Consider the following 25,377-nt stretch of genomic DNA (forward strand, 5'->3'; position numbering starts at 1 on the left):
ATTAGTAAAAGTATTTACATTCGCGTTTTGTTAGAAATCGCTCACAATAACAGATTGGAAAGCTACGAGAAAAGCATTTTTCACAACATTGGACGGATGTTATTAAACCCACAAAAACACAAACATGTTAATTGTACCTATATATGCAAGCAGTGTTGAAGTGCAGCGGGATCTGTTTTGAATCTCATCTATGTGCTCTAGCGGTAGGCCTCACACCATCCTGGGGCTTTCCTACTGTGAGTGAACGGAAAGTAGCGTCCGCTTGCTTGGCGTGAAGTCCGGCTTTGGACCGCTGGACGCCGGTGCGTCGCAGTAACTGGTTGGGTGCAAGAGCGACATCTGGCGAAACCTGAAAGCAAACATGACCGGTATGAGTTTTTTTCTACTTTACCTAAAGTTCAATGCATGTGAAGTACATACAGGTAACATTTTGAAACGCATAATGAATGTATATAACGTTAACTGAATGAATACCTACTAAAATTCACCATGGTAAACTAGTAACTACAGTATTTATAGTTACTTTAACCTAATTGGAAACTGGTTACAACAGTTAGACCTAGGTGAATATTTGGTTTGGTTGAATTTGGCTGTGCTGTTGCAGGTATAACAGCATCTTTATTTAAGAGTTATTTGAAAGGCTTTTAATTAGCTGGTTAGCATTCAGAGTATGTAATACTATTGTGTTTAATTGTCCACATCATTTAGTGTGTCTGGTGGAAGCATTTATGGCCAGTTTGGCAGTGTCCCAGAAATGAGGGTTGTCCGTTCATATACACCACATCTTTTTTTTCAAAGAAACGGTCCTTTAAAGTTTTAGCAGATCTTTAAAATGGTCTTGAAATCAAAATGGACCCTATTTACTCTGTTAGCGCACATTACTAGGCTTGTGGTGATCAATTAATCTGTGCAAATTTATACACAGGAAAGAATTGTTTGTCATGGTTGAATCAAAATCTGAAAATTTGCTTTCACTCTGGAATGGCTTTCCTTCTCTGATGACATCGGTTTGACGGCTTGGGTTGAATATCTTTCTGAATATATTTATCAATCAATCTGCTATGAGCGAGGGATGGAGAGGAGGTGCGCTAAAGTAAAACCCCACCCTCTATTCAATATTTTGTTTCACTTGTTTCACATCTCATTGATCTCATTTTGAATAATCAATCCATGTTTATGTTTCACATTTGGCTGAAAAAGTTCCACATGCAGATTTAGCTTATGTTGGCCATACAAATTGCTGTGAGGACCAACAGAAATCTGCATGGTTTGAAAGTGACTTCTGTGAGCCAGCAAAGTTTTGACTAAATTCGCAAATGTCACTGCAATTTTATGGAATCTGCAAACTTTTGTTCAGATTTAGAGAGTGCTGCGCTACTAACTGGAAACATTTGTCAATTATAGTAATTTCCATTCTGCAGAAGACTCTGGAAGTTTGTTTTTGGAAGGTTTCTGCAAGTGCAGATTTCTTTTGGGCTTACTTCTTGTAGTCATGTTTGTTAGGACAGACCTTGGATTTGGCAAGTTTGCATTTCTCTCTCTCTCTCTCTCTCTCTCTCTCTCTCTCTCTCTCTCTCTCTCTCTCTCTCTCTCTATCTCTCTCTCTCTCTCTCTCTCTCTCTCTCTCTCTCTCTCTCTCTCTCTCTCTCTCTCTCTCATTAATAAACATCTCACTGACACAATGAGTTCCACTATTCCTCCTCCGTCATTGTCTCAATAAACTCCAGAGAGAAAGAGAGTGTGGGAGTTTGTCGGACCGAGGAGACGCTGTCAGTGAGAAGGCAAGTGAGACAAGGCACAGGAATCTGCCCAGAGCTGAAGGGATGCCGTGAGCTGAACACCCTGCAAAAACCCAGTGATTGACTTTAAAAAGAGAGATCTGAGAAAGCGCAAGAACCAGAGGATTTACTTTTCAGAGAGTTTCTATTTCGGTTGATTTGGCTTTCTGAGTATTGGATCAACAAGTTAGTTTACTTTCTGCATTCTGTACTTTAGGACATTAGAGGATAATGTGAGTTGCAAGACAACAGGCTGCTCTCTTAAATATTTTCCATTTGTTAGTTTATATAGATAACCAAGAGGTTATCTAAATAAATATTTTTGTGACTTAAAGAGTTGTTTGTGAGCTGATATTCTTATGCCCATGGCTGTCCCGGAACCTGTTGCCACCCGGAGGTTGGCACTGGACTGCCGTACCCTGCTGGATCACCGCCCGAGCCGTGGTAAGAGGTCCTGTCTCTGCTAGGATACTGATGTATTCTTCTCACAGAATCAGATTTGCTCAGTGGAATGCCATTGTGCTCATGGAGCAACTCTGAAGTGATGTCATTTCACATTTAATTACATATGGCTTGAGAATTTCAGGATACTTAAAGGGATAGTTCACCCAAAAATATAAATATTCTCTCATCAGTTGTTCCAAAACTGTATGAGTTTCTTTCTTCTGTTGAACACAAAAGAAGATATTTAGAAGAATATGGGTTACCAAACAGTTGATGGGCCCCAATGACTTCATATTAAGAGAAAAAAAATACTATGGAAGTCAATGGGGTCCATCAACTTTTTGGTTACCCACATTCTTCAAAATATCTTATTTTGTGTTCAGTAGAAGAAATAAACTCATTCAGGTTTGGAACAACTTGAGGGTGAGTAAATGATGACAGAATTTTCAGGTTGAACTATCCTTCAATTGCCGTGTCAGCTGGTGGGTTTTAAAATAGAGGAGGCACATAATTGTAGAGGTCTGAGTTTTTTTTAAATCACTTTTAGAAAGAAAATGTAAAGAAAATGACACATGTACAGCACAACAATATAGTTTCACTAACCTAGCCTATCACTTGAAGCAAAAATCTATCCTTCTGTCCTGTTAAAAGAACACGTTTAGCAGTTAAGTGCAGTTGATTGATTTAATTTGTATGGTAGCTTGGTAAATGTGTTGGCGATCAAATATTCGATATCTCTGCTCTCTATAATTAAGGTAGTTGGTACATTATCAGTGGTAGTAGTTCAAACTAATATCATGTAATTTACGTCTCTACAATGATTGGTTGATATACCAAGGCCAAGGGTGGCTGAATCCTTCTTTTGTGATTTTTATTTTGTTCTCAACACTCTAACCACTGAAAGTGAAAGACTCAATGGTGATTTGTACTTTTTTTAACCAACAGAGGCAAAAGTGTCCGGCTATGGATTTTGCCTTCCCTTCCCCTCGCCTTAGCACAGTTTTACCGATTGTAATTACACCAGCAGATTTGGGACATTCGGGAAAGAGCAGCGGTGATTCTGACTTAAGTAATATTTTTTTTTTGGTGTTGCCGTGGTGAAATTGCATTTCTGAAACAAACACTCAGGAATAACTAAGTTGCAATTTTATTAACATTAAATCGTCCTTCTCCCATTTTTACCCGACAAGCCGCCACTGCTTGATTGATTAAATCTTTTAAAGTAAATGTATGTTTTAAGGTGAAAAGAAAAGTACAAAGTGTAAGAATGTTGTCTGCCAATGCAAAACGTGCAATGCAATGGAACAAGATTGGTGTGGATGGTTGCCAGGGTGTTGCTATGCAGTTGCTAAGTTGTTCTGGGTCATTGCTAGATGGTTGCTACTTGCTAGGGTATTCTGGGTGGCTGCTATGTGGTTGTTTACTAACCCAATTCTAAAGCACCACTATTTCTTGCAAGTGATGACAGTGCGGAGATACCTGGAGGCTGCAATTGTGACAGATTTATTTGCGTTGTCTTGGAAACACTCATCTATGACACTTGGCATCTGCGCTCTGTTTGGTTTTAATTAAGCACATTTAGTTGCTAATTGGCCAAGCCAAATTCCTGTGTAAATGTCACTAAAAATGTGTGCATTCATAATTGCTCCAGATCTAAAACAACTGGTGTCAAATTAATATTTTCTTCTTCTTCTTTTTCTCTTTTTTTTTGTACATTTGCCTAAATTTGACATTTGCATCAGATTTGCTTTGACATTTAAAAAAGAAATGTGATTACTATTGTAGTCTAGCAGTGTTGATTTATATATAATATTGATCTTTTATTTTTATATTTTCAGTTTTTATTTTCATTTTAGTGTCAGTAATTTTGTTTTTGTGTTTTTGTCATTTTTATTAGTTTTTTAAATAATTCAGTTTAGCTGTAATTTATTTTTATTTCAGTTTTTAGTCATTTTTAAAACTTTTTTTAATTGCAAAGACAAAGATTCTTTCAAGTGTTTTATCTAATATTTATATTAGATTTAATCTTGAACAAAAGCTGTATTAATAGTTTTGTTTTAGTTAACAATTATGACACTGGATATAGTCTAGTTTTGATCTTTAGATACAATCACACCATACATGTGCTTGTAAAAGTGTTTCAGATAAGATGTCTGTCATTGTAATTGCATAACTCGAAGGCAATCTTGTGCCACTGCCAGCAGAATTTTTAGCATTTGTGAAAGCCTACACATTAGCGGTGCTGTTTGTGTGTAGCATGTTTTCCACAGCACACACATGTGAGAGGAGGAGAGAGTGTGTAGGAGGAGAGTGATGAATTGCAGGAGGAAAACCATGCAGTTTGAGAGAGAGAAAGGCTATGCTTGGAATAGCATACTAACATACTGCTCTAAAGCCCTGTTCCTGCGGTAATTATTTCCCAGGGGGACGTAAAGTAATTTCAGCATTTACAGGTGGTAGTCTGTGATTTAATTGCCATCTGATTCGGAAATGTTAGTGTTTTTTTTTCTGATGTCCCTGAAGAAATTTCCAGGCTGAATTAACTAGTGTTTTTAGACAAACTCCAGGGTTTGGAGGGTTTCAATTTAATTCCTGTCTGAATCAATATCTCTGAGTTTAGGAGGAGGAACTGATGGAAAAATCTTTTTTGACCACTGTTATGTGACAGCCATTCACACTTAAAATGGCTGAATTGGCTGCAACAGGTGTGTAAAGCAAAACATTTTCTATTTATTTATTTATACATTTCATTAAAGGTGACATATTATGCCCCTTTTCACAAGATGTAATATAAATCTATGGGTGTCCCCAGAACGTGTCTGTGAAACTTCAGCTCAAAATACCCCCCTGATCATTTATTAAAGTTGCCCCTTTTTGGGTGTGAGCAAAAACGTGCCGTTTTTGTGTGTGTCCCTTTAAATGCAAATGAGCTGGTTTACCCCGCCCCACAGTTCCCTGAGGTCTTTATAAGACAGCTGTGAGATTGTTTGCTCAAATAGTGTTCTGTGCTCGTCTGTGCAGCCAACGACACAACAGTTTGCATGCTTTGCTCGAACTTTTGCCATTACGTTAGAACTGGTTACACTGTCGTCGCTTGCGAAAACCAAATGGCGGCGCCGTGGATGGAAACGTGCAGATTAAGGGGCGGTGATATAATAAGATCCCCTTCCAATGTCAGAATAAGGAATAAATTGAATATAAATACATTTTAGGTTTTATTCTTGAAATATATTAAAAAAGAAAACAGTTAAATTGTAATAACATTTCTCAATATTACTATACTGTATTTTTGATCAAATAAATGCTGCATTGGTGAGCATGAGAGACATCTTATCAAAAATATAATGTATATAATCTTACAGACCCCAAACTTTGGAATGGTGGTGTATGTTGTTTTTAGTATACATAAATAAATTCAGTATTTTCATTTAAAGGGTTAGTTCACCCAAAAATGAAAATTCTGTCAGTAATTACTCACCCTCATGTTGTTCCAACCCCGTAAGTCGTTATTTTTGTTGTTTTTTGCGCACAAAAAGTATTCTCGGCGCTTTATAAACTTAAGATTGAGCCACTGGAGTCACTTGGACTATATTAACGACGTCTTTAATGCATTTTCTGGGCCAGAAAGCCTATGGAGGAGTGATCCAGCTCTCAGATTTAATCAAAAATATCTTCATTTCTGTTCTGAAGATGAACGAAAGTCTTACGGGGTTGGAACAACATGAGGGTGAGTAATTACTGACAGAATTTTCATTTTTGGGTGAACTAACCCTTTAATATCTGACAATATTGATCATAAATAGCTGCTTTTTCTTTCAGGACATTGTAATGTTTCTTAAAAAGGACATAATTATATGTCAGTTTTTCTTTTTTTAAGTTTCATAATATATAAGAATCAGTGATATACTGTCCACTGTACTGTAAGCAGTACACTAGTATTCGCTTCTGAACACAAACAGAGAGAGAGAGAGATGTTGAGAATGTGGGAGGAGCTTCTGGTGAGAATGAATGAGCACAACCCACTTTCCTCCTCTCTCTCCCTCTCTCTCTCTCTCTGGCTCCTCCTTCTTTGAGTGGTGATTGGCGAGCAGAAGGTGTACACTCGTGCATGTAAAATGAGCTTTATTCTTTTGAGACCTGTATGTGCAGGCGGGTGCAATAGCCAAGGTCATCCCAGCAGCATCATAGCTTTCTCCATCACTGTCCATTAGCATGTCTGAATGCTCCCGTTTTGCATCGCATCAATTTCAGACGTCAAAGCAGCCAGACCTCATGTGTGTGAGCGTGTAGATTGAGTGTCCCCAAAAATCTCTCTGTGGCTGCATCTAAGACGCTGCAGGGAAGGATTGAGAAGAGAGAGCCCCTTCACTGACATCAAGAGCAATGTATGGTAAGCGCTGAGCTTGTCTGTGTGTGTGTGTGTGTGTGTGTGTGTGTCCTGCAGGCTTTGGTGCATAATAAAGGGAAACCGGAATCTTCCCTGACAGCATTCCTTGAGCGCTCATGCATGACTTCTCTTTAGTGCACTCAGTAACTCGTGATAAACGCAAGTGTGCATGCTGGATCTCTCCAACAGATGCTGTCATGAGATTGCTTTATGGTAGGTTTGTTTGATCGCTTTCATGGTGATGGGCTTCTTATGAAGGACAAAGTTTTCTGGTCAAAGTGTGTGTCCGTTTGATCTGCCGAATTGTCTTGGAGATGCCTTGGATGTCTTGGAGACACTGTGTATGTTTGGTGACCCTTTAGTGCAGTTACTTAGTTGTGTTGTTAACAGATCACATTACGAATGGATGTTTATCAATTCAAATGTGTCAGGACACAATTCACCTCCTGTTGACAAGTTAACACGGCATGTCAGCTAATTATGTCACAGTAGAGCTGATTAATGTAATCATAGATATTGCTGTCAGGCACTTCCTTAAACTGCTTTCAACTCTTGCAGTTTCTACACTTACATTTTTTTAGGAGCACAGCCAAAAATGTAGTATGACCTTCTGACAAAAAAAAAAAAATCTCATTATGGGGAGATATTTGCTCCCTTACATTGAATTCCATGGGCTTTTTTAAAGCTTTTTTAAGGTTTTTATTTTATTTTATTTGTATTAAACGTACATTTAAAATAAAAATAAATAAATTTGAATATGAAGACACAACCTGGCTGTTACTAGTCAAATTAACCACCGGCAGTGTTGGGGGACAGATTGATCATCTTTCTATATTTATATTAATGTGCAGTCTTCATTGAAGCACACGCACACACACACACACACACACTCACAAAAAAGAGATCGGAGATCAAGTTGCGCACACACATAAACATTCAGAAGCACAGAAACATACTGAAAAGCTTCAGCAAAGTGGTAATGTATCTGTTTTTGATGCATTAAACTTACAGCTTCATTATTATTATTATTATTATTATTAGAGAGATGCTGCACAGACGCAGATAATGCACATGCACAACCTCTCTCTATCTGTCGATAAAAATTTTAGATAAATGTTATCTTTCCAAAAAACTTCTCTTTAAATCAGACATCTCTTGTGTATATTATATTAGATCAGAATACTAGATCCGTTACTAAAATAATGCATTGGGTGGTTTCTTGTCACCCGTTCATTCAGATCGTGCAATTTCTGAGACAATTTCGGCCAAGCTTTATCTGTCGGACAGATGGCTTCACATTTGACTGTAGAATACTGAATAGAGTTCATGGTCGACTCAATGACTGCAAGGTGCCCAGATCCTGTGGCTGCAAAACAAATGATGCTGTACATTATGGTCAGACATCTCCACTTTTGTCTCGTCTGTCTAAAGGACATTGTTCAAGAAGTCTTGTGTTTTTTTTCAAATGCAACTTTGCAAACCTAAACCATGCTGCCATGTTCGTTATAGAGAGAAGAGGCTTTCTCCGGGCAACCCTTCCAATCAAGCCATACTTGTTCAGTCTTTTTCCAATGTTACTGCCATGAACTTTAACATTTAACATGCCAGCTGAGGCCTGTAGAGTCTGAGATGTAGCTCTTTTTGCAGTTTCTCAGAGCAGTACACAGTCCTTACCTTGATTTTGCTGGGACGTCCTCTCCTGGGGAAGATTGCCAATGGTCTTGATTGTTTTCCACTTGTGAATAATCTTCCTCACTGTAGAATGATGGACTTCAGAATGTTTGGAAATGGCCTTGTAACCCTTCCTAGAGTTGATAGGCAGCAACAATTGCTTCTCTAAGATAATTTCTGATGTATTTTCTCTTTGGCTTTGTGTTAACACGCACCTGAATGCTCTAGACCAGCAAACTGCCAAAGCTTCTGCATTTATAGAGTTGATCACTGATGATCAATTAATCAAAGGCATTTGATTAGAAGTCCCTGACTGCTACTTACCCTCTTAATTCCTATGGAAGCACTAAGGGCGTACATAGTTTGTCATACATGGCTTCTCCATTTTGGCCTAGTTTTTGTTGACAGTGTAATATGTCATGTGTTATTGTTCATCTGAGGTTGTATTTACCAAAATATAAGAGCTATCAAGCACCAGAGGTTTTTTACTATTATGTCCTGATACTTAAAACCATAGAATTCAAAAGGGTGTACTTTCTTTTTCACATGACTTTATATAGCCAGATCGCAAGAACAAATACAAAGCCTACATATGGCTTAATATTAATTTCTTTGGTAAACAAAGCTTTGTACTTAACTTGTGTCCCAATATTCATGTAAAACTGCATATCACCACCGCTGGTATTCTGCCATCGCGGTGGTGCGATTGTCACGCTCACTGGCACAGCCCTACTCTGCACATTGACAGTAAAGGTGAATCTAATGCAATCTAATGATCAGTGTGGAAATATTCATAATTCAATTGACATCATTACTTATTTAGGGCCAGATTTACTAACAGCTTGTGCCAGCGCAAACCCTCTTTTGGTGTTAAAAAAAAAACAGCTGTCAGGATTTACTAAAGACATGCGGTGAAAAATCTGTGCTGTAAAGGCATGGACACAGTTATCTTTGCGACTGACCTTATTGCATATGCATTTGTTGGAGTTTCCCCTTCAGACACAAAATTTATGGTAGGAGAGTATTAAAATGAATCATGCAAGGTGATTTACTAAGGTTTGCGCTCATCAATTTACTGGTATTTGCGCCATTATGTAATGTCTTATATCATGTCATGTCTTAAACCAGATGCTAATTTGCGCTGCTCTTGGTAGATTGCGTTGGTCCTGGAAATTATCCGTCTGTGTCTGTGTTCTTTAATTTGAGCGTCGTCGGTAGATCACGTGCCGAACTTTCCACTCCCATTTGTGCTTTTTTGTTGTTTCGCTCTCATGCTAATTTACCCTGTTTAATTTGGCCCATAGTGTTGTTGGACTTTTTGAAATCATGTTATTGTCTATCCTGGGCAGCTGATGGTTTCAGGTAGTAGTGTGTGTGACGTGTGTTTGCTGGAGATGTCTGTTGAGGCGGCCCTTCTCCCATCTCGTGTAAAAATAGAAGGTTGTGGTCCCTGGCTGTGTGTGTTATATAACATTCCTGAAGGGCAGCACAGCATCTCCTAATGCTGACCCACTGAGCTGTTCACATTGCTGAATGTGTGTGTGTGTGTGTATCCATATGTGTTTGTTGCAGTTGTATTTCTGTACTAATAGTGAGATCTCAATACAAATAGTGAAATTAATATGTAGAAACAATTATGTTGCAGATTTGTAAATTGATTTGTAAACTGAAAGGTAAAAACACAATATCTCTGGGGTCCTTTTAAAACAATGGAATTTGAGTTTCTTGTCTGACCAATGGCATATGAGATTTATTGTGTTTCACGTAATGCTCTACACTCTTGTGAGGTGAAATTAATCTAAATAGCTTAAAACTTCTTACATTTAGTCAAAAATTGCTGTTGCAATCTCTAAAATGAAAATAAATGCAATTTAATTTGCAATATATGTATTTTTAATTGTTCCTAATAAAGATGCTAGTAGCTTTTGAAATGAAATTTCTTTTAGCCAAACTTCATGTAGGGCTCTATTGATATATTGATAGTTGTTTCCTTTGCAAAATTCTGAAATTTTAAATGGTAATGGTCTACTCACGCACTGCAAATAGCATTGTAACTGGCTGAATACCCTGTGAATGCCCTGTGTTGTAGGGCAGTGTATTGAGTGATTTGATCGACGTACCCTGAGTAATCGTAGCGAACATATTCTTCCACTGTAATCAGGGAACCTTCTCTACATAATCAAGGCTCTTTTGCAGCTGGGAATGGTGTGCTGATTGTGAATTTACGCAGGTGCCTGATAGAGGAAGCAGGAGGTTTCTGGATTCAGCCTTGAGACTCAGCCTGAAAAATGGCTCATGAGCAGCACTGATTGCTGATAACTGACAGTCTGTTTGTTTGTGTGAGAGAGCGAGAATCTGTTTAAAGGGGTCATGACATGAGAAAACAAATATGCCTTGATATTTTGACATAATAAGTTGTCTTTGTACAACATCCTTCATGTTTCATAGCTTAAAACGTCCTCATTATAAACAAAGCATTTATTTAATCAAGCTTGAAAAATAGCTTGTTCTGATGTTGGGTGACCTGTGAAGTCACACGGGCAAATACATTTCCATATGCGTGCCTCCAGAGCAAGTCTTCAACGAAAAATTATACATCATCACACCATAGGCCATGCCCACTGGCATTCACTCGCTTAACTGCTGACATTTGCCTACACTGGATGTTAGCATTGCGTTGCGTCAAAAGAAAATAGAAGCAATTATAATCACTGACGCTGTCACGCTGGATACAGTATAGCGGGTTCAGTTTCTGACATTCTCCACACACTGCAGTCTGTCAACAGGACTAATGAAAGAATGAAAGAACATTTGCTTTGACGCGTCTAGTTAAAACAGCTCGTTTGCTTGTCTGTACAGACTTCAGAAGGATCCCAGCGTCGGAAACAAAGTGGATGGTTTATTTTAAGTCCGGATCGTGTCAGAGGATTATATGTGTTTTTTTTGTAAACGAGACACAATGTAATGAGAGCTCGCAAAGAAACTTTTGTTGTAAGATGAATCAGTCAGCTGTATTGAAGCAGCTGCGTCACAAACCGTCAGTAAATGATTTCATAACGCTTTGTCTGTAAATGATGATATTGTTTCCTATGGAATGACGTTAGCCAATCATAACAGTGGCCGTTTACTGACAAGCCTTGAAGGAGCCGCCCCTTAAAAACGGACCATTTCAGACAGAGGGTTTGGAATGAAGTTTGTAAATAATTGTTTTTCCACATATTTATTTAATTATTTATTTATTTATTCTGTATAAAAAACTTGATTAAAATTATAAGGTACATATTTAATTATTAAAATTAAAATTCCATGCCATAACCCTTTTAATCCTCATGTACCCTTTACCCTTTAATCCTCCCTATATATATATATATATATATATAGATATATATAGATATATAGATATACACACATACATACATACATACATACATACATACATACATACAGTACAACAATACATTCCTGTTTTCATTCTTTTTTTAAATATATTTTATTTATTTATTAATCTGCAATTTGTGTTTGTATTCCCTTTAGTTAACATGTTTTAGCAAAAACAATTTTGCACCCTGGTAATGAATGTTTGAGAGTAGTATTGATAGACTAATTCATACATATGCCGTGATGGTGAATGTAGACGATAATCCATCTAAAGACATAAATCAAGATCAGTGAAGCATGATGTCTGGACTCTGGTCAGATCAGCATGGAGTCACAATTTACATCTTCTCAATTTAAAATGTATACTAAAAAAAAATATTATGTGCCTCTTCTGGCACATAATATCCCATATTTTATTTTTTACACTGAAGATTATAGATGTTTTTAAACATGCGGAGTCTATTCATTTTGCCTTTAAAAGTAAAGGATGGTGCATGTACGCTTTTGCTCGAAACCATGCGGTATCAGAGAGAGGAACAGATTTGTTTCTACTGCATCCTGTGATGGAGGAAACCGCGTCCTGCTGTTTGAATGACCGTCATTAGCACCATCTCCTTTCTTACCTCCTTCTCTAATCTCATTCCTTCTGTCTGTTTTTAATTGCCATTTTCTTTTCTTTCTCGGTATGAGATTTTACATTCTGTAGAGAATGTGTTCGAATGTATTGATTTCCTCCACAGTTTTGCCCGTGTGACACAGTTTGGTTGGCCTGTTGACACTACAGATTAATCGATGGTGACAGTTCTGTCTACATTACATATTCTGGTACAAGATAAGGGCACAGAAAGTTCACTCTTTCCCATCTGTGGCTAAACTCCTGTAATAACTCAGCCTTGCTGTCTTCCTGTACTCTACAGAGGAACGACCGCTTTATGACTGAACGTGAGCCGTTCTGCTGTCTGAGAGCATTAGAGGTGAAATGCATCATTTGTCGGTGTGAAAAAAACTTGCTAGACAGCAACACGGGAAGCAGAAACTATATGTAGCCAGGAACACCCACACAGGGAACACCAGCAGCTCCATGAAGTTATAAACACTTATTACAACAAAAAGGATGGCCCTCTGGACCAGGACCAGTGTAAGAGAGTTTCTGACCAGTTTACAGAAATGCTTTTCTGGCCACTGCTGTTGCAAATTTTTTTTTCGAACATTATAAATGTCTTTACTGCCATTTTTATGCTATTATTATGCATCCTTGCTTAATAAAAGTATCAATTTCTTTCACACACACAAAAAAAAAATCTTACTGACCCCAAACTTTTGACCGATAGTGTACACCAATGATGAACCAAAACATTATGACCATTATGTTGGTCCATGTGCTGCCAAAACAGCACCGACCCGCCAAGGCATGGGCTCCACGAGAGCCCTGCAGGTGTCCTGTGTTATCTGGCACCAAGACGTTAGCAGCAGGACCAGGTTGCATAAAGCACCTTGAGTTTTTCCCTTAAGTATGAGACTTAAGGCGTGATTTCCCCTTACCCAAGGGAGTGACTTGAGGGTGTTGCATATAATCCCTTAATCTGTTCTCTTAGGTAAGGGAAACCGTTAAGTTTTTCACGACAGCGATCCAGGTTTTGCCGTTATAAAATTCTGTTGTTGCCATGGACACGTTATTTGTTAATTCAGATAGCGGTAAGTTTCACAGAAAACAGCATAACATGGATCAGGAAAACAAAAAAGAAAACCAAATATGAAAGAGAAGGACCAGATGAGAGTGAGACAGAAACTCAAAATGATAGTTTACTCAAAATTGAAAATTCTGTCCTCATACTCACCCTCATGTCGGTCTAAACCCAATAAACTTTCATTCATCTTATGAAACAAATAAAGATTTTTTAATATTAGCTCATCATTTCTATCCACTTATTGAAAGACATAAAAGTAATCCAGGCTGTTTCGGAAGCTCAAATGTGCGCGCAAGCGCAAGAACCAATGAGGTTTGTTCTTGCGCATGACACACGCACGTTTGAGCATCTGTTAACCATATAAGATGTGGTTTTTGTGTTTATATGTTAAAAAGCGGCAAAATAAAAATTTGTTTATCAAATAAAGCGGCCAATCATGTCTCGTTAGAAGACTTGGATTGAACCTACTCACTCCGGGAAATTCTTACGGTGTATGACGTTTCACCTAAAGAAACCCTTAAGCAACACTTAACAGTTAGCCTATTTTTTGCAACACCCTTAAGGGAAAATAAAACTTAAGGTGCTTTATACTACTGAGCACAGAGATCCTTCAAGTCTCATAGGTTGTTAGGTGGAGCCACCGTGGATCTAACTTGTTGGTCCAGCACATACCACAGATGCTCAATTGGATTCAGATCTGGGGAATATGGAGGCCAGGGCAACACCTTGAGCTCTTCATCGTGTTCCTCAAACCATTCCTGAACAATGTGTGCAGTGTGGCAGGGTTCATTATTCATGCTGAAAGAGGCTACTTCTACCAGAGAACGCCATGAAGGGGTGTACTTAGTCTGCAACAATGTTTAGGTAGGTAGCACATGTCAAATTTATGTCCACATGAATGGCGGGACCCGCAGTGTTCCCAGCAGAGCACTGCCCAGAGCATCACACTCCCTCCACCGGCTTGTCCTCCACAGTGCATCCAGATGTCATTACTTAACCAGGTAAATGGTGCACATGTACACGGCCATCCATGCGATGTAAAAGAAACCGGGACCATGCAACCCTTGCCATAACAATTTGGCCCTCGACAAACTCACCGCTCAGATCTTTATTCCTGCCCATTTCTCCTGCATCCAACACGTTGATTACAAGAACTCATTGCTTGCTTACCATCTATTCGCTTCACCTGTGACTGGTCATAATGTTTTGTAGCTCAACTCAAAAATGTTTAACTACTGGCCCAACTGCAGAAAACATCCCTTCTGTTGAGCCTTGATTGGTTTTTAATCATGAATTATCATTCACAGCAGTGCATGTACAAAAATACACACTTTCCCTTATTCGTTTGTTATAAAATTTGTGATGTTGTGGAACAAAACTTTGATAGGGGGTGGTGTGTCGCAATGGATAAGACACACACCTTTGGTGTGAGAGACCCGGGTTCGAATCCACTGTGAGACACCAATGTGTCCCTGAGCAAGACACTTAACCCCTTGTTGCTCCAGAGGTGTGCGACCTCTGACATATATAGCAATTGTAAGTCGCTTTGGATAAAAGCGTCAGCTAAATGAATAAATGTAAATGTAAATGTAACAAAACTTTGAACCGGTGCAATATACACAGAAGTGTAAACAGTGGTTTGTTTTCGCCTTTATGTCAAGGAAGAGCCAGCAGTGTTTTCATGTATATTTATACTCATATGTGGCATGTGTGTTGGTGGTGTTTTGCTTATGACATTGAGCTGAGGCATGTGACGGATCACCGTTTCAGTGAAAACTGAGCAGCCTCAGTCTTGACTAGCCAAGGAAGAGGCCAGTGCCTATCATGACAAAGGTTAAAGTTTGTGCTTAGGCTTCATTGGCATGACAGATAACACTACTTCTGCTTTGCCAAACCAGCTGCAGCTTATCAGCAGACAATGAATAATGAAAGATGCATAAATAAGTTTTCTGCTTTAAAGACGGTCTCTCTATGTCTGTATATACTAGATGGAGATTTAATGAGTGGGTGAGAGAGAGAGACACAAGTGTGAAACACAGCTGTTTGTGAGAGGGTGGCTGTCAGTGTGGTGCCATCTCTGTCTGTTCATGTGGGTTTAGAGTCACGGCACAGTGCAACAGCTCCTCTTCACTCACTTGGCAGCATCTATCAGCCTCCAAACTCATTATCATAAAACCTACAAACCCTAGAAGAGTTTTCAAGCCAACTATGGAAATTCTGTCATTTACTCACCTTGATGTCTTTCCAAACAGGTGCTTAGCAGAATCTCAGAGTTGCTCTATTACATAAAATGAAAGTTGATGGGCTTTCAAGCTCCAAAAAGGACTAAAAAGCTTCATAAATGTATCATGCAAGTAGGTCATAAGTCTCCTGAAGCTATGTGTGGAACAAATTAAAATTTTGACTTTCAAAGTGTTTATTCAGTGAAAATGCACACTGGTCAAAAGGTCAGTATGTTTTTGTTTATTTTTTATTATTTAGCTAGAATGCATTAAATTGATCAAAACTGACACTGAACACATTTGTAATGTTACAAAAGATTTCTATTTCAAATCATGTTGTTCTTATGAACTTTCTATTCATCAGAGAATCCTGAAAAAAACAATTGCAGCACAACTGTTTTCAACATTGATAACAATAAGAAATGTTTTTTTAAGCACCAAATCAGCATATTAGATGGATTTCTGGAGGATCATGTGACACTGAAGACTGGAGAAATGATGCTGAAAATTCAGCATTGCATCACAGGAATATAAAACAATGGAAGTTGTTTTAAATTGTAATAATATTTCACAGTATTACTGTTTTTACTGTATTTTTGATTAAATAAATGCAGCCTTGGTGAACATAAGAGACTTCTTTCTAAACTTTGATAATATCTTGCAGGTATTTTTAGAAACGAAACGATAGTGTGTATTCCACTGTTTGTACAATATATTCTATGTCTACTGAAGCCATAGAATAGCTTTGTTTCAGAAAACGGATCAAAATGTTGCAGCTTTGAAATTGCATTCCTCAGATTTAAAAAATGGCGAGGATTGACTTTGTGATGCCCAATGGCATTGGTTGTCCTGTGTGTTGTAAAGAGTTGCATTGCAAAACAATTTTAATATGCTATTTAAAAGAGCTATTTTCAGCAAATAATTACTATTTCCCTTTCATTGTATGCAGAAGAGCAGCTTGAATATTCTATTTCTCCTTTTGTGTTTTACGGACAAAAGGAAGTCATTCACTTTTGGAACAACATGAGGATTTAACACACATAAATGGGTTCAACATAAATGGGGACATTTGAAGGCAATAGCTGAGTTGAGCAGCCGGGTAAAGCTTTTCTTTGAAGTCAAAATAGAGCAAAGGCTAAAAATAGAGACGCCTTGGCTCTTTTCTCAAACATTCATTTTAGTGGAACGGACCATTCACAGATCGGAAGATTTTCCCCTCACTGACGTCGTTCTGAGACTAAGGTCTTTCTTTTCTCAACGTGAGCCAGATCTCCATGAAATCTGTTTGTTTGTTTGTTCCAAAAAGGGATTTTATCTTACCATAGTTTTCGGTTAGCAGAAAACACTTCATGCAAGTTATGCTTGCCTCCAGGAGTTCATTGTTTTGCCATCACGCTGTTCAGTAGGACACGTGTGACTCATCACTGCTGAGATGCGTGGGCCAATCGGATTGCAGATTTCCCCTCTGCATATTGGCAGTCAATGTCAGACAATGTGTTATATGTTGCATGATTTCCCTCAAGGTTGTCTGTGTTTGACCTACAGGAAGGACCGTCCACAAGCCCACACACCGCCATGTGTACACGTCCTCAGTAATTGAAGTTTGCATCCTTGGTCCACTAATGGCTTGATGTCCTGTTGTTATGTTTTTTCCCTGATGTTGTCTCACTAGACTAATGATCCAAGGTCATAGCCTGGAAAAGGTGTGGAAAAGTGGATATTAGGAGCAAAAAATGATTACAGTATTGTCTCAAATTATTGTCAATATTGATATATCTTTAAAAAGGCTTATCTCACATTTGAAGAAATGTTGTATGTTTTAAGATGACAGCTAGCAGGTTGTGTACTTCCATGTGGGTCTAACAAAACCAGTGCTTGTGAGGAATATGATATTTTGTCAATGTCTTGAGATCGCTTTCTGTGGTGTTGAAGACAACCCAGAACCCTTTTTATGATGCCATTTGTGGGCGCAAATCAGCTGTCTTCCTAAAATCAATGGCACTTATCTTACAGAAATGAATCCTCCTTAACCACATTTCTTCTTGATTTTTCTCTCTCTCTCTCTCTGCAGGGGTGTGTGGTTGTTGTGGGGCGCTGAGGCCACGCTACAAGAGATTGGTGGACAACATCTTCCCCGAAGACCCAGAGGTGAGGACATTCTCTCTCTCTCTCTCTCTCTCTCTCTCTCTCTCTCTCCCTCTCTCTCTCTCTCTCTCTCTCTCTCTGTCTCAGCTCCATTCTTTTACATGGTCATTTACATTATCGCAATCGCAGAGAGTCTATTTACAGTCAAACAGCCCTTGTTCGCCTCTCAAACCACCTATTTACAATTGCATTGATGCTCTTGGCAGATGCTTGCTTTCCGAGACCACTTAAAATAAAGTGTGTAAGAGGCAATTAGTGTGTCAGAGGCAATTACCTAAGCAGGTGTCCGAAGATACGAGCCAGGAGCGGATCCACTCGCAGTCTTTGCTGAGGCAGAGTTCAACACCATTTTATGCTAATTGCTGAGATATCTGAAATGTCTCCTTCAGGTCATTTTTGTGAGCCTATGTGCTGCAGTAGCTCAGCAGATTAGCTGTTCAATGTGGGTTAAAACCAGCAGGGTTGAGCATTACAATAATGGTCTTCCAGCTACCGAACAACTACCACTAGTAACATTAATCTATATCACCAAACACTGTCCATAGAAATAGATGAATAGATGAAGTACTTTCCACATCTCCATTTGCTAAATAATTTTTTCTTCCTAAAGTTTGGATTAAGTGGTTGACTCAACTAGTCAGTTAGGTCATTTACAAGGTTTTAGCTTTAATATTTCATATTTATAGCAGCAATGCAAATGAGTAGGGTAACCAATGGGTAAGTGAGTTAAGTGAGCTGATGACTTCTAACAAGACTGTCAATTCACTAAAACAATTTTAGAAAAGTTGCGTTTCTAAATTCATCACCTTCAAAGCACTATAGCCATCAAAGCACCAAAGCACCACTTTTATAGCAAATCCGCTGTCTTCATTTCAAGACAATTACTGTCGCTACCTTAGGTCACCTGCTGTGAGCAATGTTTCCATTACTATGCAGATTCTGTAAGTCTTCTTTTGTGATAAGTTTGTGCAATTATTTATATATTTATTTGAATACGTGTCATTTGCCCTGTTAAAGTGTGTTCTTGCGTAATTTCTGTCTGCACTATTTTGAAAGCAAATATGCTTCCCATGTAGGGATACGCAATATAATGGTACCATGTTAATTACTGGCTGATATTAGAGTTATAGAGTATTAGATATTAGAGTATTAGAGTATTTTTCTATATTGAGTACAGTATATTGAGTCTGTACTGAATGTTTATTTATGCATGCTCATTTTCCCTTTTTTAATCTTTTAATCCCTTTTGTAAGACTAATAAATAATGCTGCTAAATGCCATCACAGGAATAGATAATAAAAAAAATCAAATAGAAAAAACTATTTCACAATATTACTTTTTACTGTATTATCAAAAACATTAAATCTTAGTGACCCCAAACTTTTCATCGCTACATTTTATTTTACAGTTTTTCTAGATACTCTAATGATCATCAAGATCAAAGGTTGAAACAAAACTGGATATTTAATTCTTACCTTATTCCAGGTCTGTTGTGGTTATTGATGCTTTCTATGTGTGTGTATGTATCTGTAGGATGGGTTGGTAAAGGCTAACATGGAGAAGCTGACTTTTTACGCCCTATCAGCTCCAGAGAAGTTGGATCGGATTGGGGCGTACCTGTCTGAGAGACTGTCCCGTGATGTAGCTAGACACCGTTATGGGTACTGAAATTTATTAGCCTGATCTGAGACATCCCATCTTGTATTTTGTAATACCAACTCTTTTACTTTCTCCTGTTCCTCGTGCCTGTATTCAGTGTGTGTTTTTTGTCTCGTCAGGTACGTGTGTATTGCGATGGAAGCCCTCGACCAGCTGCTAATGGCCTGCCACTGTCAGAGTATCAACCTGTTTGTGGAGAGTTTCCTGAAGATGGTGCGAAAACTCCTGGAGGCTGACAAGCCCAACCTGCAAATCCTGGGAACAAATTCAGTATGTACACACTGTTGTATGGTAGTTCACTGACACAAAGGGTACAGCACTGAACTTCAGTCACTTACTCTCCGTGAGTGCAATTTCCATAAAATGTGTCCTTATCCAGTAATCACAAATGACTGGGATAGTAAAGAAAATTCCTAAAATCTAAATGACCACTTTTTGTAACATTCTGTAAATGTGTGTAATATGTTCCTTTTAATGTTCTGTATTGAGGACACCATGTACATATAAGATATGTACTATGTAAAATGTACTATATAAAATATTTAGACGCATGTTTGCTGTTAAACATTGCAGATGAGCCGCAAACAAACACACACACTGCAGTGCAACCACCTAAATGCAATAAAGAAATGTAAATAAAATCAGACTCAATTATAGATCAAAATGAGTAATCTATGGCATTGAACATGCACCCACATGCAACATAAAATGCAGCGCTTAAACTCAATGTGACTAACACATTTTATTTTATTTTGAATCACCCAGAACCACCTTAGCTACTGCACACTGCAGATATCAGTCACATACAAAAGCCCCTTTTAAACTGATTTAATTCTCAGTGGCGTTTCACAGTGACCTTATTTACCTGGAAATGCTTTAGGATAGAGATGCGTTAGTCAGAACTGCACCCACATCTGTTCTCTGAAGGGTCGTTTGGGTTCTGCAAAGGCCACATCACATAATAATAAGAAGGAAATGTAGGTCTGGAGTTTTATGCAATTATTCATTAATAACAGATTTAGTATGCAGGCGCTAGTTTAAAATGAGTCATTAAATCATCTAAGTGACAGGGTCTAATCCATCAGTTCTCTACCATTTCTATAATAAGGCATTTTATTTTTGTTTTATTCATGGCCTCAGTGATCTTGACTCAAAATAGCTAAATCTAAAAATAACCTAAAACCTGTCAAATGATAATAGATTGGGTTCCTTTTTTAATCTGAAACACTAAGTAAGACTTAGTATGTTACAAATTTGTTGTTAATGCTCATTCAGATATGAATATAAATGCAAATATGTGAATATAATATATGATACATTGTTTAATAACATTTAACAACATCTAAGTATTTGAATCAGCATAAACTATTGACCTTAAAATAGTTTAATAATGTTATTAATTTAATTAATTTACTTCCATGCAGGTGAAGTCTGTTCCTCTATATGGATATTTATTATTCTTGGTTGTAGGTTTCATAAAAGCTTTTATTGTTCAGTTAATGATGATGAGGTCGACCGGGGTTGATGTAGAACAAATTATTACATTAACATTTAATCTTTGTTAATACCGTCTTATGATCACCCACTAGCTGGCTCTGGTTAGAGCAGCATTTGCAGTCTTTTCAAGGAAATGGGTTTTTAACCTGATTTGACTTTGGTTTTCCTGGTTATGTAATTTATTTTTATTGAATTGCTCTTGTTTTCCAGTTTGTGAAGTTTGCTAACATCGAGGAGGACACTCCCTCATATCATCGCAGTTATGATTTCTTCGTGTCACGGTTTAGCGAGATGTGCCATTCCAGCTTTGAGGACCCTGACATCCGCACCAAGTGAGAGAACACACATGTACACGTCTGACTGTGTGCAGTCAATCTAGATAGATAGATGGAACATTTAATAGAATATAACTATATACTGTACATACTATACACCTTATTTTTAACATGAGAGCATTACCATTTGTAAGTTGAATGTTCGAGGCTTCCAGTGTCATGTGTTTCCAGTTATTTTACCTATGCAAAAACAGTATGTTATACTGCTTTATATTGCAAATTGGTATTTATCATATTAGTTAAATTTATTATCATACAAATATTTTCACCATTTACTGCACTTTGTTATTCTTATAGGTATTTACCTTTAGCAGAGCTAATGAATCTGAAGTCTTGCACATTCACTGAAAATTACTTATTTCCACATTGAAAAAAAAGGTGGATACACACTTTTTACCAAACTAACTGAGTACTTTCTCATCTCAGAATCCGAATGGCTGGCATTAAAGGTCTGCAGGGAGTAGTGAGGAAGACCGTAAACGATGAGTTGCAGGCGAACATCTGGGACCCTCAGCACATGGACAAGATCGTCCCCTCGCTGCTCTTCAATCTGCAGTCTGGTGAAGGCACAGAGAGGTGAGAGTGTTGGGCTTTAACTAGTTTATAATTGACTTCGATGGGATATAAACTTGTCTTCCTCAAGGGACACTTGGCAGCCCTCAAAGCTGAATCCTCCATTGAGCCGCATCATTTAAATGTACTAATTACATATCACACTATTGGAAATCCAGCAATATAATCTGTTACGGCCGGCTCGCAAGCCGTGACAAAGAAGGAGACAACACATTGGATAATGATCAAAAAGGACTGACATTTATTAAAGTAAGAGGAATAAAACAGGAAAAGACGAATCTAAACAAAACAAACAACTGAAAAGGGAACAAAAACGGCACGAAGAGGGGAGCGCCATCACAACTGAAGGGAACTGCTCAAATTGCCGGGGTCAGCTCCAACACAGGTGTCACTCCTCCTCAGTCATAATGACGTCACTCCATCCTGCAAAACAAACAGAGAAAAACTAAGCAAACCACAAAAATGACACACACTGGGTTCAATACAAATCTGTATGAAAGTATCTTTCAAATGTCTTATCCAGTAATCACCTATTATCCAGATAGGTTCAGCCATTAAAGGGAGGGTTGGAGTAATTTCAACCTAGGGTCCTTTGCAGTTCTTTAGTACTTTATAACTTAGTAGTTTGTTACCATTCTGGGCATTATTAGTGGGGTAATTTACGAGATACAACCTTGGATCCATTAGCGCCTGCACTAAGCCATTCGGCTGATATCTCTAAATAAGCTCTAACTTTAATAATGTTCGACCAAGGGAAAAAAAGCTTCTGGGGGAGGTGTTTGGCTCGAGGTCATGGTGCAAAGGACCCTAGGTTGAAATTACTCCGAAACATCCCTTTAAGCCCCATCCATTTCTAGGACCACTTCATGCACACTGCCATTCTGTGTGGGTGAGAAGCAGCATCTTGCTGTCTTTGCACCTACAGTCAGATGCCTACAAGGCATCTAAAAAGAACTCCTGTTAAGTTTGACATATTATCCTATGGGACACGATTGTCCCTGCTGACTCAACTCTGAGCCAAGTGGTTGGGTGGAGGGAAACAACAAAAAAGGAGAAGAAGCTATGAACAAGCTAGGACTGAGGTCACAATTATGTCAGCATAGCTGCAGTGATCCTGTGAATCTATAGTTTCCTTTGACTATTACCGGTAATCATATTTTAATGGACTGCTCTGCTTTAAATGTAAGTTTCTGTCAAATATTAAACTGAAATATTTGTAGATAGTTGAAAAAAAAAAAAGTATTATACAGTTTCATTATATTGTATTATAAATGTTTTACCATTAATGTAATTTCTTATGCTAATATGGCAATAAAAAATAAATAAATACGATATATATGTGACTATATGAGTAGGATGGCCGGTATTACCACTCATGGTATTAGTACTTTCATACAGAATCTCAGTAGCAGCATATACACTCACCTAAAGGATTATTAGGAACACCATACTAATACTGTGTTTGACCCCCTTTCGCCTTCAGAACTGCCTTAATTCTACGTGGCATTGATTCAACAAGGTGCTGAAAGCATTCTTTAGAAATGTTGGCCCATATTGATAGGATAGCATCTTGCAGTTGATGGAGATTTGTGGGATGCACATCCAGGGCACGAAGCTCCCGTTCCACCACATCCCAAAGATGCTCTATTGGGTTGAGATCTGGTGACTGTGGGGGCCATTTTAGTACAGTGAACTCATTGTCATGTTCAAGAAACCAATTTGAAATGATTCGAGCTTTGTGACATGGTGCATTATCCTGCTGGAAGTAGCCATCAGAGGATGGGTACATGGTGGTCATAAAGGGATGGACATGGTCAGAAACAATGCTCAGGTAGGCCGTGGCATTTAAACGATGCCCAATTGGCACTAAGGGGCCTAAAGTGTGCCAAGAAAACATCCCCCACACCATTACACCACCACCACCACCACCAGCCTGCACAGTGGTAATAAGGCATGATGAATCCATGTTCTCATTCTGTTTACACCAAATTCTGACTCTACCATCTGAATGTCTCAACAGAAATCGAGACTCATCAGACCAGGCAACATTTTTCCAGTCTTCAACTGTCCAATTTTGGTGAGCTCGTGCAAATTGTAGCCTCTTTATCCTATTTGTAGTGGAGATGAGTGGTACCCGGTGGGGTCTTCTGCTGTTGTAGCCCATCCGCCTCAAGGTTGTGCGTGTTGTGGCTTCACAAATGCTTTGCTGCATACCTCGGTTGTAACGAGTGGTTATTTCAGTGAAAGTTGCTCTTCTATCAGCTTGAATCAGTCGGCCCATTCTCCTCTGACCTCTAGCATCAACAAGGCATTTTTCGCCCACAGGACTGCCGCATTCTGGATGTTTTTCCCTTTTCACACCATTCTTTGTAAATCCTAGAAATGGTTGTGCATGAAAATCCCAGTAACTGAGCAGATTGTGAAATACTCAGACCGGCCTGTCTGGCACCAACAACCATGCCACGCTCAAAATTGCTTAAATTGCCTTTCTTTCCCATTCTGACATTCAGTTTGGAGTTCAGGAGATTGTCTTGACCAGGACCACACCCCTAAATGCATTGAAGCAACTGCCATGTGATTGGTTGATTAGATAATTGCATTAATGAGAAATTGAACAGGTGTTCCTAATAATCCTTTAGGTGAGTGTATATAAATAATGTAATTTATTCCTGTGATGGCAAAGCTACATTTTCAGCATTATTACTCCAGGCTGTCACATGATCCTTCAGAAATCATTCTAATATGCTGATTTGGTGCTCAAGAAATATTTATTCTCATCAGTGTTGAAAACCGATGTGCTGCAGATATTTTTGTGGACAATATAATACTTTTTAAAGATTCTTTGCTGAGTAGGAAGCTCAAAAGAACAGCGTTTAATATAACTTGAATTAGGGGGTTCACAGTTTTTCACACACCTGGACATCATTTAAATTTTGTATTGATATGTAAAGTTGTGGCTTTTAAAACCATTATTGACCTAGAGCTACACCGCACCAAATGTGAGTGGTGTGTTGTGAGACGTCAAACTAAATCGTTGCCATTATAATCATCAAAGACCAGTCTTTGTTGATGTGCCCCCTATGCAGCCATAATTACACCGCAGGAAGAGACTTTAATTACCCCTTTTTGCTGTTTGGTAGGTGCTAATTGCCGTTTGATGTAAAGGGCAGTTGATAATTAACTCATCCGGTCAGATGTGCACATTTCAGATTGGCAGAACAGCAGCCACAGCAGTCGATTAAAACACAGTGTGTTTGTTTCTGGTTAACTAAACAGTCCAGTGTCCTTCTGGATGTGTGGCGAGAGGCGTTTAGCTGAAGTGAGAACTGTTTCTGCAGATTTCGACAGTCGTCATGCGGTTATATAACCGAGGGACCGTGAGCAGAGCAGAGCAGCAGACTGACTGACAGCAGGGTGTGTGAGGGCAGAGGAACAGTGTGATTAATTAATGATGAGACGAACCCTGTGAGACCCAACGCTCTTTTTCTGACACAGACAGTGAAGCGCTCACAGGACGTATTCCGTTATTTATGACATATTGTCAGACTTTCAGGGCATTTTGTTAATCTCTATTTTCTATTACAAAAAACAACATCAGAA

The 25,377-nt window shown here is 38.5% G+C and overlaps 1 protein-coding gene across 3 annotated transcripts in view; it reads left to right on the forward strand.

The window, feature by feature from the left end:
- Positions 1–25,377, forward strand: part of efr3bb (EFR3 homolog Bb) — a 36,105-nt gene that overhangs the window by 365 nt on the left and 10,363 nt on the right. The window contains exons 2-7 of one of the 3 annotated variants that reach the window (XM_084433324.1): positions 202–368; positions 17,640–17,716; positions 19,247–19,374; positions 19,492–19,642; positions 21,080–21,201; positions 21,631–21,780. In XM_084433324.1, coding sequence (XP_084289450.1) covers positions 362–368; positions 17,640–17,716; positions 19,247–19,374; positions 19,492–19,642; positions 21,080–21,201; positions 21,631–21,780 — 635 coding nt within the window. In that variant the 5' untranslated portion in view covers positions 202–361. Of the gene's footprint in view, positions 1–201; positions 369–2,203; positions 2,223–6,361; positions 6,613–17,639; positions 17,717–19,246; positions 19,375–19,491; positions 19,643–21,079; positions 21,202–21,630; positions 21,781–25,377 lie in introns of those variants that run through there. The other 2 variants (XM_084433323.1, XM_084433325.1) reach the window with 2 other exon arrangements.

This window comes from Rutilus rutilus (genome assembly GCF_951802725.1).
Source record: "Rutilus rutilus genome assembly, chromosome: 15".
Taxonomy (NCBI): Eukaryota; Metazoa; Chordata; class Actinopteri; order Cypriniformes; family Leuciscidae; genus Rutilus; species Rutilus rutilus.